This window comes from Oncorhynchus clarkii, chromosome 21 (genome assembly GCF_045791955.1).
Source record: "Oncorhynchus clarkii lewisi isolate Uvic-CL-2024 chromosome 21, UVic_Ocla_1.0, whole genome shotgun sequence".
Classification (NCBI taxonomy): domain Eukaryota; kingdom Metazoa; phylum Chordata; class Actinopteri; order Salmoniformes; family Salmonidae; genus Oncorhynchus; species Oncorhynchus clarkii.
This window is the reverse complement of record NC_092167.1, coordinates 10594602-10619455: the sequence shown is the minus strand read 5'-3', so window position 1 is coordinate 10619455 and position 24854 is coordinate 10594602. Positions and strand designations below refer to the sequence as shown.

The 24854-nt window shown below is 45.3% G+C and overlaps 1 protein-coding gene across 2 annotated transcripts; it reads right to left on the bottom strand.

The window, feature by feature from the left end:
* Positions 1–6: 6 nt before the first annotated feature.
* Positions 7–24102, bottom strand: LOC139378512 (lysine-specific demethylase 7B-like). Of its 2 annotated transcripts, none has more exons than XM_071120737.1 (16): positions 23974–24102; positions 13729–13814; positions 13064–13181; positions 12658–12818; positions 10821–10962; positions 10304–10490; positions 9538–9700; positions 7313–7507; positions 7113–7204; positions 6753–6839; positions 6228–6470; positions 5682–5967; positions 3686–3780; positions 3426–3577; positions 2743–3122; positions 7–2603 (listed from the first exon to the last, which is right to left on the bottom strand). In XM_071120737.1, the coding sequence occupies exons 1-16, from the start codon at positions 24069–24071 to the stop codon at positions 2515–2517; spliced, it is 2574 nt and encodes an 857-aa protein (XP_070976838.1). In that variant the 5' UTR covers positions 24072–24102; the 3' UTR covers positions 7–2514. The 2 variants fall into 2 exon arrangements, with proteins under 2 accessions (XP_070976838.1, XP_070976837.1); XM_071120736.1 differs by having other exon boundaries at positions 5682–5942; positions 6227–6470; positions 23974–24095.
* Between the last annotated feature and the right edge of the window lie 752 nt (positions 24103–24854).

The following is a 24854-nucleotide window of genomic DNA, read 5'->3' as shown; positions in this document are numbered from 1 at the left end:
AACCGCATCAGTTCATTTTTATATTTACAGGTCACTTTTGAAATGCTGAAACAGTCAATGCATTAAGTAACAGTGTCACAGTAAGCCAGTGTTTATGGTTCAAACCATCTGAAGGACTAATGCACAGAGAAGAAACATGGCCATTAATGGAAAAAAAATGCATATAAATTTGCATGTAAGAGTTTACCGTAAATACTGTACAATGAGAGAACGGCTGCTAATAACAAACCCTGCCTGCAGGCTAGCTCTTGTGCTTATTATTACACAGTGGTGAGGACTTCAACATGCAATAAGAGTTAAGGTGGAAATGTCTGGCAATTGGATTCAACACTATTCTGTGGAGGGGAAGACATGAAAGTAGTGTGATCTTAGTCATTAGGTGAAATCTCATTAAGGGCTGAGCGATAGACCACAATTACACCAAGGTTTGGTGCACTGCAAGTTGAAATCATAGCACAGCTTTCAAGTCGGATACTGTTCAAAGGGTGCTATTAAAGTTACTTGGTGACTAAGTAAGTCGATGTCGTTTAGTGAAATACTCTGTAGACTAGAGAGAGGGTGTCTAAGGATGTCGGGACAAGCATTTAGCTCAACACGTACAAGTGGTGTTTGGGAGGGGGGTCTGTCAAAAGGAAAATTGAATGTCTTGGATGTAGAGTTAAACTTGTTAAGTAGCTAGGCAGAGCTTGAGCATAGATGGTCATCTCCAAATAGAGATGATGACCATGTTGATTTCTTCAACTTGGTCAATTCAAAAGCACAACTGTTTAGTTGGATGAGAAAGAAGTGGAACAGGAGTCTGGTTGGAAGAACTTGCCTTAGTAGTGGACATAATGTAGCTGGTGATTAAATCAGAGGTCATATCTGTGGCATCATTCCCTGAGAGTGAATAACTACAATTCCAAAATCAAATCACACACTCACTTCAGCACCATATCATAGGAACCCCCCCCCCCCTTCAAAATGTACTTTTCTTGATTAAAAGGACCACCAAAGATTTGTTAGACAACGTCAAGTAGGCTATAGGAGTGGTAACCTTTTGGAGTCACAGTATTACAAATTCTCTTAACACACAACCCCACTAACCTTTGGAAACCAGAAGAGATATAGGTTCAAATCAAGTTAAGAAACCCTACTTGGACAGAATAGAAGTGGAGAAAAAAAAGTTTAGTTAGAAATTATCTTACTGACCTACACAACATACCATGACCACATGAAGTCTAAAATGTCCACATATACAATAAGCATAAGAGAGAACAAAAATAAACCCCTTTCCAAGAAAATTTGAGGTTTACGGCCAAAATATAAAATCATTATTCACCTCTCAATTAATAAATACACAATTCAGAATCCATAAAAAAATAACATTAAAATAACTTTTAAAAAAAACTTGAAATAAATTAATCAGGATATTGTACAAGTTGTTTTTCAACCAAGTAAACAACTTACACTATAAAACATTTCTTATTGAGGCAGCACTCTGTGTTAGTCTCCCTTTGACCATCAGAGGGCAGCAAAATCATTTTGATTCTATATAGTGTAGTATGGCTTTCGTATGACCTAGCAAGCATTAAAGCATGTGAAATTCAAATAGAGAAACTTATGAACTAATGCAGACAGGTTAAAATGTCATTGTTTTAAACCTGATGGGTTTTTATCCCCCAAAAAAACAGTGCAATGATAAATTCGGCAATCGTCTTTAAATAGATGAATGACAATGTATCAGGGAATGCTAACCAAGAGAGTGCTGCCTCAAAACTTCTCTCCTCAACGTCATTATTGCTGGTGTGATTGAGATAAGGGGAGTTGGGAGCATGGAGGACGTACAAACATTAAGCACCATTTTGAAAAAATTAGCTTTAGCACTTTCTTCCCTCAGGGCCAAAAAGGACCCTGCTAGAGAGAGCCCTGACACGGCGCCAGGTGGGTCAATGCCAGTCTGTGGAAAGCCAGCGTGTCTATCCCAACTTCCATCTTGTCCTGGGTCTCATCCAGTTCATAGTGCTGCAGATATTCAAGGAAGGCAGCGCTGGGAGATGCAGATGGTGGGACATCACGCAGCCTTCATTGGCTTACGTGCGTCATTAACATTGGCTGAAGATTTGTCTTCAATGTTGCGATGTACTGTAGACCTCATTCCTACCTCATCCAGACATCTAACACTTCCCCACGGCACGTTAATGCCCACTGGAACTCTCTAAGTTTCCCTGAAGTTGAGTAATCAACATGCTTCCCCCCCCCCCTTCTTCTCCATTACGTTTTAGAGTGCTTGCAGTGAAGCTGTGCGCTTGATTGGTAGCTTGCTCATGTGAATCCAATACCCTGTGGTCCTAAGCATGCACAGTAAGCCTGTTCGTTTGTGTGTCTGACAACAACAAGTCTCTCAGATGGGCCCTTTCCCCAGGCAGTGATTTCTCCAGGACAAAAAGGTGTCGACTAAATGTACAGAATAATCTGGATGTGAGGACAGGGGTCTGTTCCCTTCCTTTAGCTTTGCCTGTGGCCCTCAGAGCTCTATACAAAGACGCCATTGTGTCGGTTCATCTTCAGAATCTTCCCCAGTCTCTGCTTGGCCGTGGCCATTCCTTTCTTGGGCCGCTTGCCTGAAAAACAAAACCCAAACCCCACATGAATGGCTGACGTGCTGAATAAAGAGAGAGTTGTGTCACAGTAGCATCCAATCCCTGAGAACATTAACTAATTACTAAACAAATGGAAAGAATCAAATAGTTGGTTGCGTACCTTTCGTGGCCTGGTTGCTGACGGGAGGGGAGTTGGAGGCGTGTCTTTTGGAGGGGTGGAGAGGGGGAGACATTGAGGGATCACAGTACTGGTAGTTGTCGGCCTCTGGGCTGGCGTCTTGGCTCGGGGCCCCAAGGGAGAGGGGCCCCCGATTGTCCCAGGCCTCGCTGCTGCTGTTGCCCTGGCTGTCCATGGGGCTCTTGTCCCCCGCCACACGACGCTGGTGCTGCTCTCGGCGCTCCGGCGAGCCTTGGCTCGGGCTGGACCACCACGGCTCCTGGGAAGTGGCGGCCTCGTCTGGCTTGGAGGGGCACAGCAGGCCAGCCATGGACAGCATGCCTTGAATGGCCTCCTCTGTGCTGGGTGAGGTAGGACGTTCTCTGCAGGGACACAGAAGAGTCAATCACAGGCCACCGCGCCAGACTCCACAAAAGCCAACTGTGGTCATCTTTACCACTCAAAAGGGAAGTTCTAAATATAATCTTTGTATGCATAATTGGCACATGCTTCGGTTTCAATTCCATCTTCATCGTTATGAGATTACTAAACTGATGGCGTGAACTTTTAGACATTTCTACAAGAAATCATCCCTTAATAAATAACTCAATTGCTAAAACATTTTTGTGATTCCAATAACAGGAGCTGTTTTAGCTCGCCCTCGCACAGCGGGTCAGACCACCCACCTTTTGAGTGGCTTGTGTTTGTGCCGGAGGTTCAGGTCTGTATGGTCCAGCTCTATGGTGTGCCCCGCAGCCCTCTGGGATGAGCCCCTCTCCTCATCATCATCATCATCACTCTGGGAGCTTCCTGAATCTTCCTCAGAAGAGGTGTTTTGCTGCAGAGAGGGAGAGAGACAATAAACTGGTTGAGGGTTGATACACAACAGAGTTAAGTTCTCACTGACAAAACCACAGTGGGGGTAGACCGTGTTAATATCAGTTACCTGTGTGTTGGAATCACTGTCCGAGTCCATGTCCGACACGTCGGAGTGTCCTGAGGCTTCTTCCCTGAGTTCAGTCTTAACCCTCTCAATACCCCCTGAGAAGGCAAACAGACATCATTAACCACAAATAATGGTAGGAACCATTCCCTCTCCGTGTCCAAGTCAACAGGTTACTAGACCTAGTCTGTGTCAACAACATAACCCTTTAGAAAGCATGGTGTGTCTGGGACAATGAGGTCAATAAACTGACAAAGTTGAGTCAGATTATAAACCATACAACACATACACATATATGTATTCAGTCGTATTAAAAAGTTTGGGCATCCCACTGAGGCTGCATAATAATTTACTCTGTCGTCACAGAAAATGATCACAGTGGCTTGCCATTCATTTTCTAATAAAAGCTGAGTACTGGGGTATTGTCCAGACAAAGATTTTTAGTGTAGCAATATTAAGTTGTATGAAATTAAATCAGATGTGAAAAATATGCTATGCAAAAATGTGGGCACCCTTCTCATTCTGTTGATTTGAATACCTGTAACTACTTAGCACTGATTCATTGGAACACACAATTGGTTTGGTGAGCTCATTAAGCCTTGAACTTCATAGACAAGTGCATCCAATCATGAGAAAAGGTATTTAAGGTGGCCAATTGCAAGTTGTTGTTCTCTTTGGCTCTCCCCTGAAGAGTGGCAACACGGGGACCTCAAAACAACTCTCAAATGACCTGAAAACAAAGGTTGTTCAACATTATGGTTTAGAGGAAGGCTACAAAAAGCTATCGCAGAGATTTAAGCTGTCAGTGTCCACTGTGAGGAACATAGTGAGGAAATGGAAGACCACAGGCACAGTTCTTGTTAAGGTCAGAAGTGGCAGGCCAAGTAAAATATCAGAGAGGCGAAGGATGGTGAGAACGGTCAAAAACAGCCCACAGACCACCTCCACAGACCTACAACATCATCTTGCTGCAGATGGTGTCACTGTGCATCGTTCAACAACTCAGCACACTTTGCACAAGGAGAAGCTGTATGGGTGAGTGATCTGGAAGAAGCCTTTTCTGCACACACGCCACAGAGTCGCTTGAGGTATGCAAACGCACATTTGGACAAGCCAGCTTCATTTTGGAATAAGGTGCTGTGGACTGATGATGAGTTATTTGGTCATAACAAGGGATGTTATGCATGGTGGCAAAAGAACACAGTGTTCCAAGAAAAACACTTGCTACGCTACCCAAGGTAAAATTAGGTGGGGGTTCCATCATGCTGTGGGGCTGTGGGGCCAGTGCCGGTACTGGGAATCTTGTTAAAGTTGAGGGTCGCATGGATTCCACTCAATATCAGCAGATTCTTGGGAATAATGTTGAAGAATCAGTCAAAGTTATGCCGGGGCTGGATATTTCAACAAGACAACGACCCAAAACACTGCTCAAAATCTACCTGGGCATTATGCAGAGGAACAAGTACAATGTTCTGGAATGGCCATCCCAGTCCCCAGACCTGAATATCATTGAGAATTTGTGGGATGATTTGAAGCGGGCTGTCCATGCTCGGCAACCCTCAAACCTTACTGGACTGGAGATGTTTTGTAAGGAGGAATGGTCCAAAATACCTTAATCCAGACACTCCGAGGCTATGGGAAGCGTCTAGAGGCTGTTATATTAGCATAAGGAGGCTCTACTAAATATTGATGTGATTTTTCTATTGGGGTGCCCAAATTTATGCACCCGTCTAATTTTGTTTTGATGCATATTGCACATTTTCTGTTAATCCAATAAATCTAATTTCACTACTGAAATATTACTGTGTCCATCAGTTATTTGATAGATCAAAATTAAATTGTTGATCCAAACACCCAATTATTTATAAATGGAAATCATGGAAATTGTCAGGGGTGCCCAAACTTTTTCATACGACTGTATATACATACATACATACATACATACATACATACATACATACATACATACATAGTGAATTGCTTCAGCATCATGACTTACTGAGGTGTCCTGGTTCCTCCTCTCCTCCCATAGTGCTGTGCTGCCGTTCCTGGTCTGACTCCGTCTTCATCTCTTCTCTGCTCTTCAGCTGGCCCACGGACGACCTCTCACTCCCCGCCTTCACTGGGCTGCTAGCCGTGCTACTACCTGGTCTCCTCGCGTCTCGGATGATCCGTCCGTTGTGCAGCGTGAGACGCAGGTGTGTGTCTGGGTTCTCAGCAGCAGCAGCAGAGGCGGTGGACACCATGTTGAACTTCCCATGCACCGGGGGACAGAAGGTAGGGTCCTGTGGTAGAGACAGAGAGAGAGTTATAGGACTCATTCAACACAGGTATCAGACTTTTCTATTGAATTGTATTACTTTGTCTAGTATGGGAACAGTATTGCTTTTTGTAGGAGTAATGCACAGAAAATACTAAATGTGGTTTATTGATTGATCTAATGATCATTTCCAATAATAACAACAAGGCATTTAAACATGACGTATGCCAGAGAGTGTGTGACATTCTAGTTTTACGTTGTGGGAGTTTGACCTGCTCCTCTCACCTCCTCCAGAGGGCCCACCTCCAGCCTCCTGAGCACCTCTCTGGTGTGCAGCTCCAGGATCTCCAGGTTAGAGGGAACCTTAGGGCCCTGCTCCTGCTGCTCCCGGAGCCTCCGGGCTGCCCGCCGCGCCTGACGGGCCGGGCACACCCTCTCCAGCGTGGAACGCGTGGCCAGACACTGGCCTCCACCGCTTCCCTGAGATTTCACTGGCTTGTTGGTGCCACCACTGCTGCCCTGGTCTTCCTGTTGGAACACACACACAACACCATTAGAGGAGGGAGGGGTTTGAACACAACCTCAATCTTTAAATCTAATCTACGTCTCTGGACAAGGAAGCCGCAAGAGACAGATTGGCAGTTACAAATAAGGTGCAACAAATCCATCACGTCAGTGACATACTGCATGATTCTGAAAGATGGATTTGAAGCACTTCTCATACAGCCAGCCCCTCAGATCGAGTGCTCTTCCACCTACACAAAGGTGATGCTCCTCAGGCCCTCCATCCCCTGTGACCCCAGACCTTACCTCCAGGTAGCGGATTTCCTTGGTTAGCTCTTTAATGAGACGGTTGGGCCTGATATGGTCCGGGACCTCGCTGGTGGGCTCCGTAACCTGCAGTCAGAATGTTCCACACACACAATTAAGGTGGAGTTGAACAGAGGCTGTGTTTCCACCACTGGCACAGTGTCATCAGATCCGAGGAAATCCACTATGACCCCCCCCCCCCTCCCAACCCCCCATCATCAGAGCTCAGCTGGGAGATAAACTATTCAGTCTAGATATTCATCAGCCAACAGAGTCAGGTGCAGAATAGAGAAGGTGAAGCCAGTACCATCATCCAAAGATACAATGGAAAAATTACACATTTCATTCTGTGCCCCTCACCTCTCTCTTCAGCCAGGTTTTCAGTGGACTGATTAAAGATTTCACTCCCTCCACTAGGTAGGTCTGGGGCGGGCAGTTGTCTTCTCGCAACTCTGAGAAAGAGAACAAAGGCATTATATTTGTTATGATGCATGCAAAATAAAATGTAAAAAGCCAATAAAAATATTGTAGTATCATGTGGATTTTACAGCTTCACTCACCTTTCAGGGTCTCCAGCAGGTTCTTGGCCACATACCAGCAGATAGCCTCAAAGTAGGGAAACTTGAAGAGGTCTGGAGTCTTCAGACGACGCTCCATCTCGTAACACCTGAGCTGCATGCCAATGTTGAGGTTGTGGAGGAAGTTGCCTCCGAACGCCATGCAATCCTGAGAGGTGAGGACGGCATGGATCCATCCTGCAGAGGGCAGCACACACAAACACACAGTCAATGTTTGACTCACTGACTGGTAATACATGGACACTGGCTAGGTGTTGTATTCGTCAAACGGCAGCCAAGCATCGATCATCATGTCACCAGAATAAGACCCTCGATATTCATTGGAAAGGAGCATCAAGCTCATCACCTTGCACTTTCACCCCCCTGTGAAGTTCATAAGTTGTATCCTAATAAACTGCATGGTTTCATGAGTCGTAGTGGGAGGACCACACACCATGTCATCGCGTGACTCCAAGTTTACTTCAATATGATGGTTATTATATCAATATATGCACACAAAGGCAGTTCCATCGCATAGTTCATTTTATCGACACAAAAATCGACATCTTGTCCAGTGTATTTTGTTTTGACGACAATTGGAAAGTTTACAGACAAATGATGTATTTCTGTCAGGTCTGTCGTCACATTCCCTCTCCGACGTCTACTTTACTGGCATAAAAAGGATGGATGTAAACCTGGTATGTGACATACAAACACCAACCTGATAAAAACCGACACACACACACACTGACCTGACAACACAAACATACAGGGTCATATCAGGCCTGCCTGACCTGGTCAAGATAAAGCAGGGCTCTTTATACCTCCGGAGAGAACAGAAAGCAGAGACGGTGACGCAGCACTGATACTGCAGGCACTGACGCGGTTACGGGGTTACCGCGGTTGAGCGGCCAAGTATGTTGTGCTCTACCCCCTCCCCAAATCTCTATCCCACCTCTCCACACCCCCTTAACCCCCTGGAAAAGACACAGCTGAAGCCCTGGTCATGATTAGTCTTAACCTTTACTCAAGGTATACAACTTTGGGAGCATTTTAAAACATGTGTGGGTTTTCCTTCTTGTTCCTATGGGAGTATTGACACAGAAATGTATGGATACCCTGAACTTGTGAAAAGTCTGTTGAGTTGCACACGATTGCTGTTCTGAACCGATGACATATCCTGTATAGTTTTACATCATCCTCAGGTGATCTCCACAGGCAAAAAAAAACATGGAACACTGTGATCTACAAATGAAATACGACCCCCCCCATCAGGTAAGCTTATGGAAGGATCCTTGTGGTGACAACAGAGATGGTGAGATGGGGTTAAATCACTAAAGGACATGAGTGAAACCCCTCTAAAAGCCATCTGGAGTTAATGAGGAGAACAAGGAGCATGTGTTAACCATGAGGTTCTGCTTACTGCGGTCGCCCGTTCACGGCTCTCTAGACGTGTCACGTCATCAAGACATGGGGTGGAATGTGAGAGGTGAATTACAAGTCACATGCTATAGCAGAGGCTTGGCTGAGGATAAAGTAGGCCCAAGAGCTTCTAATATGGTCGCTTTCACAACATTACTGGTGCTGTTGTTCCATTAGGGAACTTCCTATTGTGTTACGACAATATAGACGGGTGTGTCTAGGCTGTGGCTGAGCAAAGATTCATTTTCCAAATTCACTTGGCAATGACATGTCATCAGTGTTTAAAAAAAGGGAGTCATTTTCCAGGCAGGCACCCTGGGAAACTAGACTGTTTTTGTTTTTTGAGGATATAGACAGGTTTCTCTACAGAGGGGCAGACAAGACTACCAGATAGTCTATTTATACATCACCAAAAGCAGGCGTGTGAGAGAGGTATTTAAGGACACAGTGGAAAAGGTATTTTAAGGACACTGTCTAATTCCAGAGGGGTTTCTGTGTCACACGCTCACAGGGCCCGTCTCCATCGTCAGTGTTAACCTCTTCATCTACACTTTCGTTCCAGGACCACAAGCCTAATGTAAGCTGTTTAGCTCTTCAGGAAAACTAAACGCATGGCCTGTTACAAGAGAAGGCAGTGGAGGCTGCTGAGGGGAGGACTGCTCATAATGTCTGGAATGGAGCAAATGGGATGGTATCAAACACATGGTTTCCATGTATTTGATACCATTCCACCTGTTCCGCTCCAACCGTTACCACGAGCCCGGCCTCCCCACTTAAAGGTACCACCAGCCTCCTGTGACACACACCTGTGGGGATGAGCAGCGTGGTTCCTTGCTGCACGACACACTTGTAGCACTTGTCCACCTTGTCCCCGAAGAACACCTCACTCTGGTTGGGGGAGGAGCTCCATGCCTCGTATAGTGCAAGGTTGACCTGGGTCGGCTTGATCATGTAGAATATCTTCTCACCCTGGAAACACAGAGAGTAGAGGGAGTTAACGAGAGTTCATTAAAAAATAAACATTTTAACCCAAAAAACATCAGAATGTGACTAGAAAATTAGAAGCACTCAGATGCCTGCAAAGACGTTTCATTTCAGAGACACACAGATGTGTTTGACTTTCACACAAGGGGATTTTTTTCTTCCTGTTTTTCACAAGCTGAGCTGCACATTGCTTCTATAGCGAAGGAGAGTGCTTGCCTGCCAGCCTGGTGATGTCACCATGAACACAAAGCACAGTTTGTGATTAGCAGTGGTTGGTTACTTTGTTGTCGTTGGAGGGATCATTTATTACCACGGCGGGGACAGAATTCCCCCTGGAACTTCCTCCAGGGTACCAATCAGACTAGATTGCTCTAAATAGCTCCCCCATGTACAAACATACTTGATTAAATGTCAGCGCGCATTACAAGTGGTGAGAGGAATGCCAAAGAGCGAGCCAGGCCAGCGATTTATCACCAAATAATGTTGTGGACACAGTTGATTTCATTGACTTGCCAAACTGCACTCAGTTCACTGCTAGGATTTGATAGTTACATGTCCTACATGGACACTAGGCTAACACCCACTCACCCAGAGAACGTGGTACCACACAGAGGTGCCGCCGAAGTCGATGTGGAAGTCAGTGTAGCTGTTCTTAACCCCCATGAGGCAGTACTTCTGGACAAAGGGCTTGGGGAAGAAGGAGTCATCTGGCCAGTAGTTCTCCACCCAGGACATGTTCTGAGCTACGTCAGGTACCACCACCTGATCTGCCATCCTGGGGGGGAGAGAGTGAGCGGTAATAGGGTATGGCTACTTAAGAGGGTCAAAATCACAGTAAAAAGTGCTGAAATGTACTAAATCATGATATCATTGATAATAAGTAGTTTGATCACTTTTGTCATGAGCTGTACATAATGTATTGTTGAATGTTTGTGTTCATTCTTGTTTTTCTCTTGTGAATCATGAAGAACTTGACAGCAGTCTGTGGATGCTCTTGGTTTCTGTTTGCGTGTCTTGTAAATAGCATTCATTTAAAATGGATACATTTTAAATGGAGAGAGAGTCAGCAATGGATTATTAGAATTACAACCAAATTACAGCTTACTTGGTATCAGAGAACTCCAGGCTGATAACGTTGAGCACCTTGGGCCGATGAGGCTTGTAGTAATACTTAATAAACTCTTTCAGCTTCATCTTGCTGTCTGCTTGCCTGGCCACGTCGATGACGTCAATGACTTTGTCACCGCCTGTGGACGACAAGAGAATGATGACCAAGCCGTCATATAGTGGAGCAGACAGCAAAACGTGGTATCAGTCTGCCCATGGAATCACCATCATTTTGTGTCTACAGTTTAACAGTTTAACCATTCAGCCAGATATAATACATCTGGTTAAGATAAAGGACCATTCCTACTGAAGTGACAGACACCAGGGATAACCATTTTAAATGGGAGTCAGTGGGCGAGGGGATCGGAACTCTGAAGCTCTCTGGCATTTCCATGTCTCTTTGCAACTCCTAAGGGAGATACCGGCACAGCCAATACACCATAGGAGTGGATGGAGTGGGGGGCGGGGGGTGAGGGCCAGACAATCTGTCCAGTCCATATGAGTCCCAGAGGTGGAGACTGGGGAAGGGGCCACTGTCTTTAATGGGTGTGAGGGTAAAAACCCACAAGCACTCACACAGCTGGGAGGCAGTGAATCAAACGACACAGTGAAAGCCGGGGAGAGAGAGGGCCCGGAAACGGGGGCCTGTCGGCAGTGTGGGGACAGGACAGCTGGTGCTTGTGTGATCCTCCCACCACCAACCCACACACCCCTAATGTTCCCCAACCCCCTATACACCACACACACAGCGGGTCCAGCTGGCCAGCGTCTGATGACAGTGAACAGCTGGAGTTAGGGTAGCTAGCCAAACAGAGAGAGTTCTGTCAGTACCAGCCAACAAGTCCAAAACAGACCATAGTAAATACTCCACACTACACCTTTATATTGGCTGGTAGCACATGGTCAAACTATTCCTGTGTTTTAAGCAATGCACCGACACCTGGCATTCACTCCAGCTAGACCCTGTAGGGTGCTTCCAGACACCAACCTTTCACATGATATTTAGACTGAAAACTTCACCTACCCCAACGAGGAACAACATTAAGTATTGGGAGGTGACAAATGCCAGGAGGTTTATCCTAAGCTGTCCGACCATAGTCTAGGCTTGGGTAACCCCAGGAGACAGCAGGTTCCAGGCCCCCATTGTGTCCCAACTGTAAGGAGGTAGGTAACCTGATCCTGCTTGTGTTCTGTCTCCACCCAGTCACAACACCTGTGCTGCTTCTCATCAGAGCAGCTTAATGCTCAACGGAGCATGGCAGAGGGTGGAATATGAACTTCCATGATAAAACACAAGCAGCTTTGGGTTGCGTTGGGCATCCAGTCAGTCCAGATAGCTGTGGGTTAGTAATGGGCTTGTAATAGGAGCCTTGTGGTACCAGGCCTTTCTATTCTATAGAGAGCAGAGGTGGTCATGTTGGGGGCTGAGGAAGACCTGCCCTCCCCTCCTGCAGGGCTTATTCAGCCTTTGGGAGATGATTGATAAAGGGGCTAAATACCCTCTGAACCTGGCAACACTCTGAACCTGGCAACCTGTTTGACGGACAGATGGCGTCCGCTCAACGTTAGGCGCTCATTATCTGACAGAGAATGCATTCATTGTTTTGAAATATAATATAATTAAAAGCTAATAGGTGCAGGTCACATATGTCCCATCATCCCGTGCAGTAGACGGGTTGGTGATCAGTCTTAGTTGTGCTACATGCTAAATGTCTGCCCTACTACCCCACTTATTTACTTAGAGAAAATCTAGCCCAGGGTGCTTGAGCATGCCCACAAGACCCCCCCCCCCCCCCCACACACACAGTATACACTCTCACTCTCTATGTCCTTACCGACAACTTGCTCCACATCTTTGACAGAGAAGGATGGTTGAGGCAGCCTGAGTCCCAGTCCCTCTATGTTGGACACAGCGATGGGGTACTGCCAGCCGTGACTTTCCAGGTACCTCTGGGTCACCTGCTCCCCAGGCATCCACTGCAGGATCTCATCCCCACTGCAACACACACACACAGAGACAATGGTTAGTGGCTAATTCCTGTTGATATGTTCAACTCTATGTAAATACCCAATGAGAGAAATTAAGAACATAATACATGTTAAGTATTGTGACTAAAACAAAGATCACAGTCTTGTTCATAGAAACACGACTGCTGAGGAAACGTGCGTTTGCTGTGCAGGTGTGAGAGTGGGTCTAGCTTGGCATCAGAGTCCTCGGTGGTAGGTGTTCTGGGCTCCTACCTGGCAAAGGTCCTGTTCTGGAGTTCCTTGACAAACACAGAGGTGCCAGCCTGCACTGGTTTGGTGCCATCGTCCTGCTCGGTGTAGTCATGCCTGTGCCAGTTGTTGCGCTTTTTCACTGCAAGAGGAGAAACGTAGAACATCAGACTCACAAAACGCCACAGCCTTTACTGGCCATGAAAACGATAACTATAGCCAGTGACAGACCTGAGACAAATTATTACTGTATTCAATTTTCTTCCCTTAAACCAACAGAGCCTTGTGAATTATGGATAGTCATTAGTCTTGATAATATATTTTCCCCGTTCATCCCCGAGCAGAGAGGCCAAGGTGAGGGCTAGGACCCATTTAAGTCAAAAGATTACAGCTCCATTCAATTAGCCTGTTAATGTCTGGCCCCGGGCTCTCAGGGGTCAGGCTCCTCTAAATCAGACTGGAGACTATGCTGCTCTCCTGGGGACAGTCCATCAGCCATGAAGGGAGAGAGAGGGGGAGGGATGGAAAAAAAGAGGAAGAGTGAACAGGCACGGGGGACAGAACAAATAGAGAGAGATAAAGAGAGAGAGAGATAAAGAGAGATGGTAGTAAAAACAGATAGGAGAGAAAAGAGATGGAAAGAGACCGATTGAGGAAGAGAAGACAGAGAAACAGACTGGAATACTGACTCAAGGAGGGTCCGTGTTGGGGTTCACAGTTAGGACAGTGGTAAACGTCAATATCCACCGCATGGTGCTCCTCCACCTGGACACAGCTGTGGGGAGACAGGAGACATCACATTACTGTCAGTATATACACAATTGAAGTCGGAAGTTTACACCTTAAATACATTCAAACTTCGTTTCACAATTCCTGACATTTAATCCCTGTTTTAGGTCAGTTAGGATCACCACTTTATTTTAAGAATGTGAAATGTCAGAATAATAGGAGAGAATTATTTATTTAAACTTTTATTTTTTTCATCACATTCCCAGTGGGTCAGAAGTTTAGATCCATTCAATTAGTATTTTGTAGCATTGCCTATAAATTGTTTCACTTGGGTCAAACATTTCAGGTAGCCTTCCGCAAGCTTCCCACAATAAGTTGGGTGAATTTTGGCCCATTCCTCCTGACAGAGCTGGTGTAACTGAGTCAGGTTTGTAGGCCTCTTTGCTTGTGCAGGCTTTTTCAGTTCTGCCCACAAATTTTCTATCAGATTGAGGTCAGGGCTTTGTGATGGCCACTCCAATACCTTGACGTTGTTGTCCGTAAGCCATTTTGCCTCAACTTTGGAAGTAGTGTCCATTTCAAATTGTCCATTTGCAACCAAGCTTTAACTTCTTAACTGATGTCTTGAGATGTTGCTTCAATATATCCACATAATTGTCCTGCCTCATGATGCCATCTATTTTGTGAAGTGCACCAGTCCCTCCTGCACCCCCACAACACGATGCTGCCACCCCCGTGCTTCACGGTTGGGATGGTGTTCTTCAGCTTGCAAGCCTCCCCCTTTTTCCTCCAAACATAACAATGCCATTCTGGCCAAACAGTTCTGTTTTTGTTTCATCAGACCGGATGACATTTCTCCAAAAAGTACGATCTTTGTCCCCATGTGCAGTTGCAAAACCGTCATCTGGCTTTTTTAATGGCGGTTTTGGAGCAGTGGCTTCTTCCTTGCCGAGTCGCCTTTCAGGTTGTCGATATAGGACTTGTTTTACTGTGGATATAGATACTTTTGTACCTGTTTTCTCCAGCATCTTCACAAGGTCCTTTGCTGTTGTTCTGGGACTGATTTGCACTTTTTGCACCAAAGTACGTTCATCTCTAGGAGACAGAACGCGTCTCCTTCCCAAGCGGTATGACGGCTGCGTGGTCCCATGGTGTTTATACTTGCGAACTATTGTTTGTACAGATGAACCTGGTACCTTCAGGCATTTGGAAATTGCTCCCAAGGATGAACCAGATTTGTGGAGGCCTACAATGTTTTTTCTGAGGTCTTGGCTGATTTATTTTGATTTTCCCATGATGTCAAGCAAAGAGGCACTGAGTTTGAAGGTAGGCCTTGAAATACATCCACAAGTACACCTCCAATTGACCTGAATGATGTCAATTAGCCTATCAGAAGCCTTGACATAATTTTCTGGAATTTTCCATGCTGTTTAAAGGCACAGTCAACTTAGTGTATGTAAACTTCTGACCCACTGGAATTGTGATACAGTGAATTATAAGTGAAATAATCTGTCAGTAAACAATTGTTGGAAAAATTACTTGTGTCATGCACAAAGTAGATGTCCTAACCGACTTGCCAAAACTATAGTTTGTTAACAAGAAATTTGTGGAGTGGTTGAAAAACATGTTTTAATGACTCCAACCTAAGTGCATGTAAACATCCGACTTCAACTGTTAAAGAGACAGACAGGACCATGATAGCCTGGTCCCAATATTTGGCGTCACATTGACCATAGAGGTTGGCAAGTCACTACAAACAAATCTGGGACCAGGCTAGCGCCATGGTGTTTTCACTTTCAGATCCAATAAATCAACTGACGGGACAGAAGACACCAGAGAAGCTGTTGTGGAAACAGGCTCTCTCTCACTGATATCTCCATCCATGGTTTCAGGGCCCATGCTCTGGAGAGTTTGAGGGTTTGAGAGGGTTTTGTACACAAAAGAGTCAGCCCACTGCATGAAATACTTTGGGAAAAGGGGTCACATACAAGTTTCTCTCACTGGGTCATCCGTTGGACCAGACTTGAGACTTACGAGACAGAAAATATATCATGGTTTTGCTAAACTGACACCCTGTTCTGACAGTCTGTGTGGCTGTGGAAAGTGATGTATAGGAGGAGCAGAGAGAGGCCAAAGAGAGGTTAGAGGTAAACATAGAGCCAGAAACACTACAGAGTGGTGTTGTGTATGAGGAGCAGGGAGAGGTTAGAGGTAAACATAGAGCCAGAAACACTACAGAGTGGTGTTGTGTATGAGGAGCAGGGAGAGGTTAGAGGTAAACATAGAGCCAGAAATACTACAGAGTGGTGTTGTGTATGAGGAGCAGGGAGAGGTTAGAGGTAAACATAGAGCCAGAAACACTACAGGGTGGTGTTGTGTATGAGGAGCAGGGAGAGGTTAGAGGTAAACACAGAACCAGAAACACTACAGGGTAGTGTACGTGGCAGACGACCTCAGGTGACCTTTTGGTCCCCCATTTTTTTTTAAGAGGTATGAAAAGTCAAGCAACCTTGAAGTTGGGAGGCGATCAGTTTTACTTGTCTGGGGGACAGTGGCGTTCGGGCAAGGAATTAGTTAGTTAGGGCAAGGAGATTTTCCCTGGGCCCTAACAATAACCTCTAGACCACTCTGGGCCAGACATTTCCCATTAGCTCAACCATGTGTTTGTCTCAGTATCACACAGAACTGCAACAGTGTCGACGTCACTCAAACCCCTACACCACCAAACCCCCGACCGCCCCACAACAGCCAGACCACAGGCAGCAACACACACATTCCTCTTGTGCATACCAACGCTCTGTTCCATAAGAGAACGCTGAATAACACACAGAACCCTGTGAATAGGCTCTGAGTGTTGCCATTATGCATGGATGCCCACCGATGCATGGAACGGGGGAGAAAAACAGCAGGCAACATTTGTGTCACTGGGGTATGGGAGGAATCTAAGACAGCACTTTTAAAAGAGCTTCTTCTCAAGTAAACAAAAAGATAAATCGTCTAAGCTAAACTTTAGTTTCAGCTGACAAGAGCATAAAGAGACAGATGTGGACTAATATCTTTTGCTGCCCTGACATGGATATTATGTAGCAGAAAACACAAAGGGATTATTTCTTCATAGTGACAATCTGTTCTCTTGTAAAAATACAAACAAACTGAGTTTCTCTAGTAGCTAGTTTAAGAGGCTTGAGAGTTCATGAAGATGGCAAACAACTCTATGAACTTTACGCAATTCCGCCTTTTCCCCGCCCTGCAGTCTTCCTGTCATTCAAATCTCCCTGCTCTGTGACTGGTCTTCAGTGGGTAAATTTAAATGAGTTTGGAGGTCCTGCTCTCTGAAGTTGGGAGTGACAAACAGTGGAATTCCTTTCAGTGTGAAAACAGAAAACACTGGGGACTTGCTTAGGGTGGTAAATGACAGACATTAAAGTTCCAGCTCCCTCCCTCAGGTTCCTGGAGTTAACCTGGAGGCTAGGTGCTGTGTGAGGACGTAGTAAAGGTTTCAATAGCAGATAATGATACTATTTTCACAGAGGGCCTGTCTAGGAGTGGACACAGTTCTCACCAGCCACTATCAGCGTTGATCAGAGTGGAAATTGCAGGAAATTGTAAAGGGAAACAAAGGCCAGCAGCAAACAGCGTCACACTTGAACTTTCTCTGGTGGTGTGTTGTTGCTTGTTAAGTCTCCTTAGCAATGGTGTTGTTGTTCAGCAGAATATTGATAGACAGCAGCTATCAGACTACGCCTGATTTTAGGTAGGGATAAGAGTCATATATTTTTTTTATTTTAACATTTCTTGGGTACTTTTTACCCCTTTTTCGTGGTATCCAATTGGTAGTTACAGTCTTGTCCCATCGCTGCAACTCCCGTACGGACTCAGGAGTGGTTGAACGTCGAGAGCCATGCGTCCTCCGAAACACGACCCTGCCAAGCCGCACTGCTTCTTGACACACAGCTCGCTTAACCCGGAAGCCAGCCGCACCAATGTGTCAGAGGAAACACTGTCCAACTGGCGACTGTGTCAGCGTGTATGTGCCCGGCCCGCCACAGGAGTCGCTAGAGCGCGATGGGACAAGGACATCCCGGCCGGCCGTCCAAACCCTCCCCTAACCCGGACAATTGTGCACCGCCTCATGGGTCTCCTGGTCTGGGCCAGCTGCGATACAGCCCAGGATTGAACCTGGATCTATAGTAAAGCCTCTAGCACTGCGATGCAGTGCCTTAGTGGTCTCCCGAGTGGCACAGCATTCTGAATTTTTCCTGGTCAGGTCATCGGAAAAAACTCAGGGCCACATTTACAGAAGATGCAACGCTATAAACTCCTTCAGTGTCCTAACCCTACAGAGTGGCCTCCACAGTCCACCTCCACTCACTTCCTACGTCAGCAGGCAAGATGAGCTACAATGCAGCAGTGGGCTGGAATCTTGGCTCCTGAGTCCTGAGGTTGCTCAATGGCCTTGCTGGGGAGACTAGAATGAGTCACCGCGCCAATTACGTCACCCCGAGCCTGACATGAATTCTCCTGCCTGTCTGTCGGGTTAGGACATGCTAGAGCGAGCGCGACAGAGTGAGCGTGTGGCTGTGGGATTGAGCCGAGCCAAGCTGACCTCCTACACCTCCTCTGCCTGGTCATCTTGTGTAACACTCACTCTTTAAAAACTACTGAGGCTGCCCCATCGAAGACAACAAAACTATAAATCTGGCTTAATTTAAGAGCTGTGTGGAAGACAAAACTTTGGTATTTAGTGTATAGTAATAAATCAAGTGACATCAGCCCTGGGGGAAATAAAGCCCAATATGGGTCTGTGTGTGTCTGTCACTGTCTCACCACTCTCCCAGAAACAATGCCAGCCCCCTGCCAAGGGTGGGCAGACACCAGCCTAGCAGCATGAGGTCAAACCACAGAGATAAATTGAGGACTCATCTTTTTCTCTGTGCCATTAAAGAATCTGTAACAGCATGGGCAGCACCATTGAGGCTTTCTTCTTTTTCATTGGCTGATTGCGCCCAACTCATAGGAATCCACACCCAGTTGACTACTTTAAAATGGTGGAAGCCCTCAATGGCAAAGTCCATGCTAAAATGGGTTATATATCATGATGAGTTCTCCATCTCTATGGGTCAAACATCCTGTCCTGAATCAGGAGAGCTGTCAACTCTCCCACCACCATCAGCTCCTATCCCTCTACATCCTCTGTTGTGGAGCTGCCCGCCTTCCTGTGTGACTGGGGTTATTCATTAGTCTATGTACTGTGAGGGCTTCATTGTGTCTCAATGATCAGCCGAGACACACAAAGGGTTGTAGGCGGGCTCAGCCATTACGTTAAGCACTTAATAAACCCCCTGCATTGGGCTCCAACCCGCCTATATTAGAGAACTGGCAGATAGCTAATGGATAATGGGGGAGATGATGGGAGATGGGGAGGGGTGAGGGCAGTTAAACACACCTGCCTGGGTTCATTTAGACCCAAAGGGCACCTGACTCCTGCCTTTCCAAAGACTAGGATCCAAGTGGGCATAAAATCAGACCATTTGAACCCTCACTGAGAAAAGGAAAGGATACCCATCATATCAATGGGGTACAATGCCCTGATGAAGGGCCTTCGTACACAACAACCTCTCCACCATTAACCCACATCACTAAGCTTCTACAGACAGCTTAGGGTAGAAGTACTTCTCTGTAGGCAGCTGGAAAACAAAAGAGGATTGCTGCTTTGTTGTTTATGGGACATTGCAGTCCCCCGGGGAAGGAGTGGAACAACTTCATTGTTTATGGTGCAGGTTGCATTGCCTTGAGCTGAGTCGTTTCTTCTAAGGCGGTGGGGGACTGGGTTTGTGTCTTCTCACACATGCTCTCAACATAGGCCTACGTCTTTTAGTGAGCCTCATACACCTAGGCCATACACCTAGGCCTTCATAGTACACCCTCAGTCTCTGCCTCTCCCACTAGATCTGTCAACTAGAGGTCGACCGATTAATCGGAATGGCCGATTAATTAGGGCCGATATCAAGTTTTCATAACAATCGGAAATCGGTTTGGCCGTTTTTTTTTTTTAACACCTTTATTTAATCTTTATTTAAGTTAAGAACACATTCTTATTTTCAATGACGGCCTAGGAACGGTGGGTTAACTGCCTTGTTCAGGGGCAGAACGACAGATTTTTACCTTGTCAGCTCGGGGATTCAATCTTGCAACCTTACAGTTAACTAGTCCAACGCCCTAACCACCTGATTACATTGCACTCCACGAGGAGCCTGCCTGTTACGCGAATGCAGTAAGTCAAGGTAAGTTGCTAGCTAGCATTAAACTTATCATAATCACTAGTTATAACTACATATGGTTGATGATATTACTAGTTTATCTAGCGTGTCCTGCGTTGCATATAATCGATGCAGTGTGCGTTTGCGAAAAAGGACTGTCGTTGCTCCAATGTCTACCTAACCATAAACATCAATGCCTTCCTTAAAATCAATACACAGAAGTATATATTTTTAAACCTGCATATTTAGCTAAAAGAAATCCAGGTTAGCAGGCAATATTAACCAGGTGAAATTGTGTCACTTCTCTTGCGTTCATTGCACGCAGAGTCAGTGTATATGCAACAGTTTGGGCCGCCTAATTTGCCAGAGTTTTACGTAATTATGACATAACATTGAAGATTGTGCAATGTAACAGGAATATTTAGACTTATGGATGCCACCCGTTAGATAAAATACAGAATGGTTCCGTATTTCACTGAAAGAATAAACGTCTTGTTTTCAAGATGATAGTTTCTGGATTCGACCATATTAATGACCTAAGGCTCGTATTTCTGTGTGTTGATTATGTTATAACTAAGTCTATGATTTGTTAGAGCAGTCTGACTGAGCGGTGGTAGGCAGCAGCAGGCTCGTAAGCATTCATTCAAACAGCACTTTTGTGCGTTTTGCCAGCAGCTCTTTGCAATGCTTCAAGCATTGTGCTGTTTATGACTTCAAGCCTATCAACTCCCGAGATTAGGCTGGTGTAACCGATGTGAAATGGCTAGCTAGTTAGCGAGGTGCGCGTTAATAGCGTTTCAAACGTCACTCGCTCTGAGACTTGGAGTGGTTGTTCCCCTTGCTCTGCATGGGTAACGCTGCTTCGAGGGTGGCTGTTGTCGATGTGTTCCTGGTTTGAGCCCAGGGAGGAGCGAGGAGAGGGACGGAAGCTATGTTACACTGGCAATACTAAAGTGCCTATAAGAACATCCAATAGTCAAAGGTTAATGAAATACAAATGGTATAGAGAGAAATAGTCCTATAATTCCTATAATAACTACAACCTAAAACTTCTTACCTGGGAATATCCTTCTGAGCAAGGAACTGAAATGTTAGCTTTCTTACATGGCACATATTGCACTTTTACTTTCTTCTCCAACACTTTGTTTTTGCAATATTTAAACCAAATTGGACATGTTTCATTATTTATTTGAGGCTAAATTGATTTTATTTATGTATTATTTAAGTTAAAATAAGTGTTAATTCAGTATTGTTGTAATAGTCATTATTACAAATAAATGTTTCAATTTTATTTTATTATTATTTATTTATTTTATATTTTAAAATCGGCCGAATAATCGGTATCGGATTTTTTTTGGTCCTCCAATAATCGGTATCGGTGTTGAAAAATCATAATCGGTCAACCTCTACTGTCAACGCATGATTACCCTGCCTGACAAACTGGATTGGTCCTTAGTGCAGCAGAGCTGACTCTTCTAATATTCAAGCATGATATGTAGGCAAAGTAGATGTCAATCAGGCAGTGATGCAACTTGCCATGCTACTTTTCAGAGGGTTTCTGTCAGAGTGATAAAAGGAATGCAATCAGCTAAGTGTGGTTATCCTTAGTAAAATCCTACTTTCAACTCCTCATTGTATTTCCAAGAGATCAAAACATTGGTCCATTCTCCCCATCAGCTGCAGAATAAGTCTGAAGCCAAGTTCGCCCTTGCTTCATCATCATAAGCGAACCAACTAATATACCGTGACTCTAAACGACTGGAAATCAATACATGATGCTGTTGACCTCCTAATCAGCATTGATCAATCTGAGAGTAATGTCATTGGCATACCCCAGAGACAAAGACCCCACAGAGTCCCACTAATGAATGTAAACATGACACTAACCATCATCTGAGGTCTGAGTCACACACACACACACACACACACAAAAAACAAGCTCTCCCACAAATTCAAATTCCCTCACAACATTAAGGAGGAGGACAGGGGGAGAGCATCCATCTCTCTTCAGTCTTTTCCCCTGGCTGAGAGTGTAGCACATAATGTTGGATGGTACATTGAAGCTGCCTCTGTGGAGCGACCATCAATCATTCCCATGTCCCATCCAGTCTCTGCTGTCTCACCACTACCACACACTCTACCAGAACCAGACATGAACTGGGAGTTACACCCACGCAGCCTGGAAAGAGACGCAGGTCTGTGGGCTGCAACGTGAGCCACTGATGCCATACAGGGTTTGTTGTCATTCGTAATGCAATGTCTCAGCAGAGTGCCATCTCCATAGTCTCAGCAGAACCATCCGCAGCACAGGCCTGCTCAGTGGATGTGAGGCTCTTTCACTGCACAGGCCCTATGCACATGCCTGTAGTGTACAGTGTGTTAGGCCATTAGGAAACTATCAGGGCATTCTTTCTGTCTTCTGCCCCCTACCTGGTCCATAGTCTACACCTTATAAACAACACAGAACACTCTGGTTGGCTCCTCTGCCTAGTTCCGTTTGGGAGCCGTAAGCCATACTGGTGTATCAAGGGTTCAGTCACTGGTGAGAGAAAATAGATGCCCTCCCGGCCAGGCAGCTAGACACAACCCCGGCTCACTTGGGGAAGTATGGTGATGTGCCGACAAGCGGGCACCAGGATTCCGGTGCAGGCATGGCAGCTTCTCTGTTTTCCACTACGTTTGCATACCATCCACAGCCAGAGGCATGCCACTTCCTTCTGGCGAGCCTGATGGGAAAGAATGGTAGAGAACCCTCTGGTTTTGGAGCAGAGCAGTGTGTACATGTGTTATTAGTCAATGGGGAAGCGCCAAAGTTTGTTCCTCTTCTTTTGGCACATGACAGACTGAGTCTTCCCTGGCTCAGGCATCCCATCATTCTGGGCGTTGAGTTCTTGGCAGTCTACAGAGTGTAGTTATGCAATAGCTTTGCAATTTCCACACACGCAAACTGCTATTGTAGTCATATTAGTTGTCTTTAATTCTCCTCAATACTCCTTTCTTCCACTAGGGGTATAACACATGTGCCCATTTTCGATGAAAGGGGGATTTAAATACCACAACCTCGAGCTGTCAATCAAAAGCCCACAAATAACAACAATCATATTTTCTCACCTTAGGTTTTTGGCCACTAACAAACGAGGTCACTAACTCAAATAGTAGGATTTGTGTAGTTCACCCCTAAAAATGTTGATCGTGCAAGAGGTCACTTGGCTAGTGAAGTGATGCCACCAATGTGCAAGAGATTGATGTTCCATTTCAATCGAATTCACAAAAGCGCGTGGCCTAAATTCTCAACTAGGAAAGTCCAGGGTCAGGTCAGGCTGTCACAAGCACCAACATAGTCTGATTAATCAGGCTGTAACACACAATTATTGTATATTAGAGGCTGATTAAGCAGACTAGCATTAACCAAACTCATTAACCCAACTCAATAGTAAAGGATTAAAATCAGAACCCACGCCTTTACTCGATTACCAGGCAAGTTTATTCTCAACTCAATTGGATAGGCGAAGCCTATAGGTTTCTTTCAACAGACCAAATGTTTAAAGGGCTGGCTTTGATCACTGAGATTGACAACTCGTCACACACAAGTTTAGCTGGCTAGCTAACGGTAGCAAACTAGTAACGTTTGTCAAAAGAAATTAGCCTAACTGCTGTCGGCTAAGATCACGTTCAAACCTCCAACACACACTATTAATATCCCAATAAGTAGAGTAAAATACTAACTCACAATATGTATAATGGAAATAAAACACACTGGCTCGGTTTACTATTTTGTAAAGTTTAGCTAGACCGAGGTGCCAATAGAGTGAGACCAGAGAAGACCCCGTTACACACAAATAGCAGTCACAACGGCATGACAATCCTCGCTTACTCCCAAGCACCTGCTGTTAGTTTAGTCGGTTAAATCGATTGCATGTGTCAAGGAATGTGTCATCGCCATACCTGCCATGAAACCAGTCGTTACAGAGGTCGCATTCGATCATAAACCGGCTCACATCGTAAGACTGCCGGCAGACACAGTACAGCGGGGCCGCCGCCATCTTCCTACTGTCCCCAAACAACGCAGGAATAAATTGGGGCGGGGATTTGGTTGGGTACGCGGAAAGAGTCGAGGGGAAACCCGATCGTATGCGAAAGAAAGCATGGGAAAGCCATTCGGGCAAGCCTATCTCTGACGTCAATTTCCAAATTATTTACTTCCATCTGGTTACTCAGTGTAATAGCAAATACCTATACTTATAAGATTGTGAATGATGTAAATAGTTTTTTATTTTATTTAACTCGACAGTAATCATTGACCTATAAACAACAGTGATATGATGCAAACTGACACAACTCGGTCAAAGTGCCCAAGGCTGCACTCAGCAGGAAAAGCACTGCCATTGGTTTGGACTCATATGGCCTGGTTCAGAATACAGGAAGCGTGATCAACACAACAAAATGCTCTCCCTGCCTGGTATTTCTCACGGAGCGTGTCTGACGTGCTCTACGTGCTTTGTGGGCAGGGAATAGCAATAGGACTGCCGACCCGTTTGATCTGTGTGAGCTGACAGTGCCCATCCCCCCATAAACCCATCTGTGCAGCTCTGCATAGTCAAGTAGGCTTAATGCATGCAGGGCATGCGGCACTGTGACTGCACCTATGGAAACATGCAGTTATTTGCTGACTTTGGCATGTGCCTAATACTGTTTTTATACTAGAAAACCATTTATGAAGCCCTCCTAAGGAGAGACAATGATGCTATTTAGCAGTTGATATTTCATAAACATGCCAATAATTGTCGGATTTTAACATGTGTAAGTGTAACTGAGTTTGGATGTTT

What these genes read in the sequence shown, in the direction of transcription:
- LOC139378512 (XM_071120737.1), bottom strand. Translation starts at nt 24,071, where the DNA reads ATGGCGGCGGCCCCGCTGTACTGTGTCTGCCGGCAGTCTTACGATGTG. An exon ending in CACGCTGCTCATCCCCACAG is followed by an intron (nt 7,508 to 9,537) that starts GTGTGTGTCACA and finishes TGCCCTCTGCAG; the next exon opens with GATGGATCCATGCCGTCCTC. An exon ending in GGAGGAACCAGGACACCTCA is followed by an intron (nt 3,781 to 5,681) that starts GTAAGTCATGAT and finishes TTGCCTTCTCAG; the next exon opens with GGGGTATTGAGAGGGTTAAG.